We start from the raw sequence: 6,364 nt of genomic DNA on the forward strand, positions 1-6,364 counted from the left end.
TGAGGAATTCTTGTCAGGCAAACTGAGGAGACAAGAAGCCGAATAACCTGTGCAAAGTCACGCAGCTGGGAAGAGGCTGAGTCAGGATTCCTGTCCAGGTGATTTCATTCAAGTGGGAGCCCCCAAACATGCACATAACACTCCACCAAGCCCCCCTGATCCCTGCACGCCTGTTTCCAGACAAGGAGCCCAAGTCTCAGAGAGGGCCGCATGGTCACCGTCAGTGACCCCTCAACGCGTGACCCCCAGGCTTCCTGCTGACCTGCCTGTTCAAGCTTCTGTGGGTGTCTGCCCCTGCCCACCGCCTAGACTGTTCTCTGCCTCCTCCTCCACACTAGTTTTGGAATTCCATCCATCCTGAAGACAATCTCAAGAACTCAAACAAACGCCCGGCTCCCTTCCCCACTCACACAGGCTTGCCTAACCTGACCGGAAGGAGACTCCCCTGTCCTTCTGAAATCTGAAGTATTCCCCTCTCCCACACACCCTGCAATGCCAGTGCCCCGGCCACCTCCGTTCCTTCCCCTTGCTGGCTTTGCTGACACGTCTCCTCCTCATCCCTGCTCTCCACGTGAGTGTCCTCACCTGGACCGGGCCCCTTCTCACAGTGTCTGTGTTTAGTTGGAATTCTCTTAGTCTGCCTCTGACCTGATCTTGACTCGCTTTGTTTCAGTGTTAGTGGAGAAGGCGGAGCACAGAGACCGACTTTCCCCCTCGTCGACCGTACAAGGAGCTCAGGTCTGGCGCCGAGAACGCTTGGCTTGCCTTCCGCTGCCCTGGGTGATACCCACCTGTTCCCATCCGGCAGTGCTCCTGTCTGGGGAACGGAGAGACTGCCCCCAGACACAAAGTCACTATAGCCCAGGTGATCAGAGATGTGCAAGGGGGTTGGGGTGGGTGTAATCAAAGTGCTCAAGGGACCGGAGAGGCAGTGCAGGGCTTATGTACATGCCGTGCACCCCCAGCAGCGCATGTGGCCGCAGCCTGGCAGAGTGCAGCCTGGAGACCCCCAAGCAGCCCTGGGGTGAGGGGACAGATCATCCCCTGTGCTGCGGCATGAAAGCAGCAACCATCATAGCCTCACATTTATTAGGGGCTCTGGAGGGGTCTCCTGAGGACCACTTGGGAGACACCTCGAAATGTCCAGGGACCACCAAGCACAGAGCAGGAGATTGTCTTGCGGGGTAAGGAAAGGCTCTTCAGGAAAGGCCCAGGGAGAAAGCCTCGGCACCAGAGCTCACCCCTGATGGAGAGTGAGGAAGATGAGAGGAAACGGTCAGAGCTATGCCTGAGGTGTGAGCTGGGGGCATGCAGAGGGCATTGGTGCTGCGGTCAGGGGGTCATGTCCTGAGACCCTGAGAACCGAGAGCTGCCCTCACAGTCAGTCGAGGGGCCACTGTGACATGCAGCAAAGACTCCCGACTCACAAGGCGGGGATGACTTTTATGGGTGGACAGTGGCGGACTCAGGCCCCTCACACATGGGTTACCTGGAGAGGCACTCGGGTCCCTGAGCTCTTTGCATGGTGGCTGGCCCTAGGGGCTGGTAGCTTAGCAGTGGGGCGCCGGGAGGAATGAGGAGCGCGATTCTTGCTCTGAGCACTCTAAACCCTGTGCTTTCCACGCAAGCAGAGTGGAGAGCCGACTGATGGATTGAAAATGAATGAAAGCCACACTCAGACTCTGGCATCCGGTTTATTGAACTTTGGGGTGGGTTCAGGGAAGTGGCCTGGTCGGGGTGAGGGTCTGGGGTTCCCGGGGCGGCTCTCCTCTCTCTCCTCTGTTCCAGGGCTGCGGATGTGGAGCTGATGGGAGTGGGGTGAGTCTAGCATCCCGCACAGGCAGCGAAGGTGCAGATCTCACATGTGCTCGGTTCCTCGGCGATGGCCACTGCAGAAAAGGGGCAGTGAGACCCCACCCACCAGAGTTGGGGGACCACGAGCCGCAGGGGAAACCCAAGTCCGCCGGGGTGGGGGGCAGGGGGGCTCTTCGGCCCAGAGGAAGATCTGGGAGGCAATGCCACTGTTACAATTTGCAGTTCTAGGAAGGGGAGCCAATCAGAGCAGAGCCCGCCCTCCAAAGTTCACCAATCAGAACACACCCCCGCGTCACGTGCCGCCAATCAGAGGCTTTCCGAGCCCCTCCCAGGAGAAGCGCGGGCGCTCACCCAGGCGGTCGAGAATCTGCGCAGCGTTGGGCTCTTTGCACACGGGTCGGAGCTCCTCGGGGAACTTGGGGTTTTCACAGAGCGGGGGAACCATGAGGCCCTTAACGTGCTTGGGGTTCCAGATGCCGGGCTCCTGGGCAGCCTGGAGGCCCTTGAGCTTCTTCACGGACTCTAGAGGAAAGGAAAACTCCCCGTCCTGGGGGTCAGGGCAGGAGTGTGAGCTTGGCCACGGGGGCTCGCCCCTCCAGTGGCACTGAGTAGGGTTCCCGCATGCTTCCCAAGGGGCAGTGTGAGTGGTCGTCCTGGCAGACTCTCTGACCACTGCGGAAGCTGCATACTGCCTGTTACAACGGACAGAGAACACCCCGGCACGGGGCAGGGACACGTGGGTGCCCAATGAAGGAGTCACTGGGCTGATCTGCGGGGCGAGGCACTCGGAGTCCACGTGGCCTCACCCAGGTTGCCTTTACAGCCTGGGAACATGCCAGCTGATCTGGCCCAGCCCAGATAATGCAACCAGCCTGTAGCTGGCTGATATTTAAGAAGCAATAAAAAAAGGCTGCCGCCCCCACCGGGACTGGGTGGGACCAGACCCTCGGCCCTGACAGGTGCCTGTGCTGGCAGCCTCTAGGACCTGCAGCCTTGCAGATGAGCCTTAGGATCTGGGCGGGTAGCCTGGCTGAGCAGAGGGAAGAGAGTGAGATCTGGGTTTAAAACCAGCTGCGTGGGGCAGGGAGACCATCGCTCAGAGGACTGGAGCCCCAGTTTCCCTCCTCAGCCCCGCATGATCCCCTGAGTACTCTGGAGCGACCCTCATACGCTGAGCTGCGAGTCTCCCCTAAGCACCCTGGGATGTGCTGTGCCCCCATTAAAAAATATATAAAAAAAAAAAAAACCAGGGGCTGGAGTGATAGCACAGCGGGTAGGGCATTTGCCTTGCACGCGGTCAACCCGGGTTCGATTCCCAGCATCCCATATGGTCCCCTGAGCACTGCCAGGAGTAATTCCTGAGTGCAGAGCCAGGAGGAACCCCTGTGCATCGCCAGGTGTGACCCAAAAAGCAAAAAAAAAAAAAAAAAACCCCAGCTCTTTCACTTTGAAGCTGGAATTCCCTCCTCCCAGAGATGCTGGGCAGGGCTTGGCCTCAGAGCACGGCCTGCCCTCCCCAGCTCCCTTTGCTCCTCTAATGAGACTTCCTACCCTCAAGGGGTAGATTTGAAGGGGAAGATGTCTGAGGTAGGACAGAAGGAGTTCTCCACCCGCGCCCTCTTCCTGCTTCGTCTGTGTGGTTGGAGGGGAGGAGGTGGGCAGGTAAGGCAGAGGCAGCACTCACCTGCACGGTCACGGCCCCTGCCAGGGCTGCGCAGACCCCAAAGAGGCACAGTGCGGAGAGCAAGAAGGAATTCATGGCAGCAGGGCCCAGAGACGAGAGACCAGTGCTGGTGGCAGGGGCGGCCGGGGGACTTTTAAAGAGGGCAGAGTTACTCAGTAACCAGGAGCCTTCCTCTGCCTCCCATCAGACTCATCAGATAAGCTCACGACCAGGACAGTGTGGCAGATAAGGAGAGCGCCTCCGCGGGGAGCTGGCACCTCGCCACTCCCTGGCACCCATGGGGACCCCTGCAGAGCAGAGCCTGTGCTCACTGACAAGTGCTCAGTCCACCATGCTGTGTCTAGGAGACCCAGAGAGTGGCAAGGAAGGAAGTCTGGGTGGTGGGGAGGAAGGAGGGGAAGGGTCTCCTCATCTTGGGGGCCTCTCAGGGGGATTCTCCCCCGGAGGGGGGCGGGCACACTAGCCGGGGGCTCTGGGGGTTAGTCTGTGAGAGGGTATGACAGGCCAGTTCTGAGACCCAAACCTCTACTGCATCCCCTCTCCCTGGGTCACTGTACCTGTTTGGGGAAGGCTGTCCCTCTTCCACAGAGCAACCTCGGGAGGGATGTGCCTGGGTGACCAAGAAAAAAGAGGGTGCCCGCTATGCCAGCCAGATCTGCCAGATCAAGCCTGGTGATGTACGGGGGTGCAGCGGTCACAGCCAGAGCATCCTCACACGCCGCATAAGAGACAGCCAGGAGGGGTGTTGGTGGGAGCATCGGAGGCTACCGGGGCTTAATGTAAATCTCGCCTCTCCTCCCACAGGTCTGGCCCCCCCCCCCGGGTGTGGACCAGCACGGGGCTTCCCTTCTCTGAGCCTCAGTTTCCTTTGTGGCCTCTTGGGGACCCATCTGCTGGAATTACTTTGAGGATGAGATAGGGTGATATAAAGAGTCTCTATAGAGGCCAACGTGATATAGTACAGTAGATAGGACACTTGCTTTGTGTGGGGCCAACCTGGGTTCGATTCCCAGCATCCCATACAAGTCCCCTGAACACCGCCAGGAGAACTCCCAGAGTGCGGAGCCAGGAGGAAGCCCTGCGCATCTCCGGGTGTGGCCCCCAAACCAAAAAGTTTGACTCAATGTCTGGCCCTGAGCAAGCCCTCAGTGCGGGAACAGTTACTACTTTCAGCAACAGTGACAGCAGCTCCCAGTCCCCATCAGCCCTCGGCGACCTCTTGACCTTTGTTACCACAGCCTGCTCCAATTGGGTGCTCAGAGCACTGTCCTCCCTGTCCTTCGGCCCCAGGCTACCTTGCGTGTGCCTCCGCACTGCACTTTCTGCCCGCCCACTGCCCCCCTTGGTGCGCTCCGGGCTCTCCCCAAGCCCCGATCCAATCTGCCAGACTCAGATCCCCAGACTGCCTGAGCATGTTTCCCTGGCACGCGCAGCTCTAGCTGCCTGAAGGCACTTCCTTCTGTCACTAGGTGAACCCCTCCTCATGCGGGAAAGCCCGGATCAATCTCAATTGCTTCCCACTCACTCTGTTCCCTGGAACCAGCCACATCATCCTATCAGGGACACGCTGGGGATGTGGCTCTGAGCCCCATGAGAACTGTGCCCCATTACCGTGTGCATCCATTGTGTTCTATGGCGAGCAAGGACGCCAAGAGGTGTGTATCTATACACTGAGGGGTGTATGTGTGTGTGTGTGTGTGTGTGTGTGTGTGTGTGTGTGCGTGCATGTGTGCTCTGAGGGCTGCGTGTCTGTAGACTGAGAGGTTCGTGTTTGTATACGCTATGGTCTGTATGTGCTGTCCAGCCGCGTGGACACCTCTGCCGGCTGTGAGTAAACACGGGGGAGAATGAGGAACGGACTGGAACACCCGGTCCTGGGTGAAGTCAGGGCAGCAGGTGGGGCTGGGACCCACTCACAGGTGGACGTTAGGCCGGGGTTGAGCCCACCAGACCTGGTCAGCTGTGGGTTATAGGCTGGGCTTGGGGATGTCAGCGATGATAGTTCCGGACAGGATTCAGGCTGGGTTTGAGTCAAGGCCAGGTGAGAACGGAATGATTGTTAGGGATCAGGAAATTGGGGGTGTAGTTAGGATTGTAATGGACGTGGAGGTCGGACTGGGTGATGGCGAGGGCTGCTCAGAGCTGCGGCTGGAGTGGAACTGCTGTTGAGAGTGAAGTTGCAGCGGGGCTGCCCTTCTTTCTGCTTCCTTTACTTTTGCTCTGGAGGTGTGACTACAAGCAGAGCTTCTAGTGCATTCCTTGGGGCTTGCGCCCTGGCAGTGCCCCGGGGACCATGCAATGCTGGGAATCGAACCTGGCTTCCTGCAGGTAGAGCACGTGCCCCAGACTCTCGGCTTCCTCTCCGGCCCCTGGTGTGTTTTTCATTCCCTCCCTCCTTCCCCTTGTTGATGCTGCATGCTTGCACACTCTAACACAGTGCTCAGGGTCACACTCTGACACAGTGCTCAGGGCCACACTCTAACACAGTGCTCAGGGTCACACACTCTAACACAGTGCTCAGGGTCACACTCTGACACAGTGCTCAGGACCACACTCTGACACAGTGCTCAGGGTCACACACTCTAACACAGTGCTCAGGGTCACACACTCTAACACAGTGCTCAGGGTCACACACTCTAACACAGTGCTCAGGGTCACACACTCTAACACAGTGCTCAGGGTCACACACTCTAACACAGTGCTCAGGGTCACACACTCTAACACAGTGCTCAGGGTCACACTCTGACATAGTGCTCAGGGTCACACTCTGACACAGTGCTCAGGGCCACACTCAATCACAGTGCTCAAGGCCACACTCTATCACAGTGCTCAGGGCCACACTCTAACACTGTGCTCAGGGCCACA

The 6,364-nt window shown here is 58.5% G+C and overlaps 1 protein-coding gene across 1 annotated transcript; it reads right to left on the minus strand.

Moving 5' to 3' along the window:
• Positions 1 to 1,793: 1,793 nt before the first annotated feature.
• On the minus strand, positions 1,794 to 3,590 carry GUCA2A (guanylate cyclase activator 2A). The gene is made up of 3 exons (XM_056123739.1): positions 3,500 to 3,590; positions 2,167 to 2,362; positions 1,794 to 1,889 (listed from the first exon to the last, which is right to left on the minus strand). The coding sequence occupies exons 1-3, from the start codon at positions 3,572 to 3,574 to the stop codon at positions 1,825 to 1,827; spliced, it is 336 nt and encodes a 111-aa protein (XP_055979714.1). The 5' UTR covers positions 3,575 to 3,590; the 3' UTR covers positions 1,794 to 1,824.
• Positions 3,591 to 6,364: the final 2,774 nt, after the last annotated feature.

This window comes from Sorex fumeus, unplaced genomic scaffold, assembly GCF_029834395.1.
Source record: "Sorex fumeus unplaced genomic scaffold, SorFum_2.1 ptg000047l, whole genome shotgun sequence".
In the NCBI taxonomy this organism is placed as follows: Eukaryota; Metazoa; Chordata; class Mammalia; order Eulipotyphla; family Soricidae; genus Sorex; species Sorex fumeus.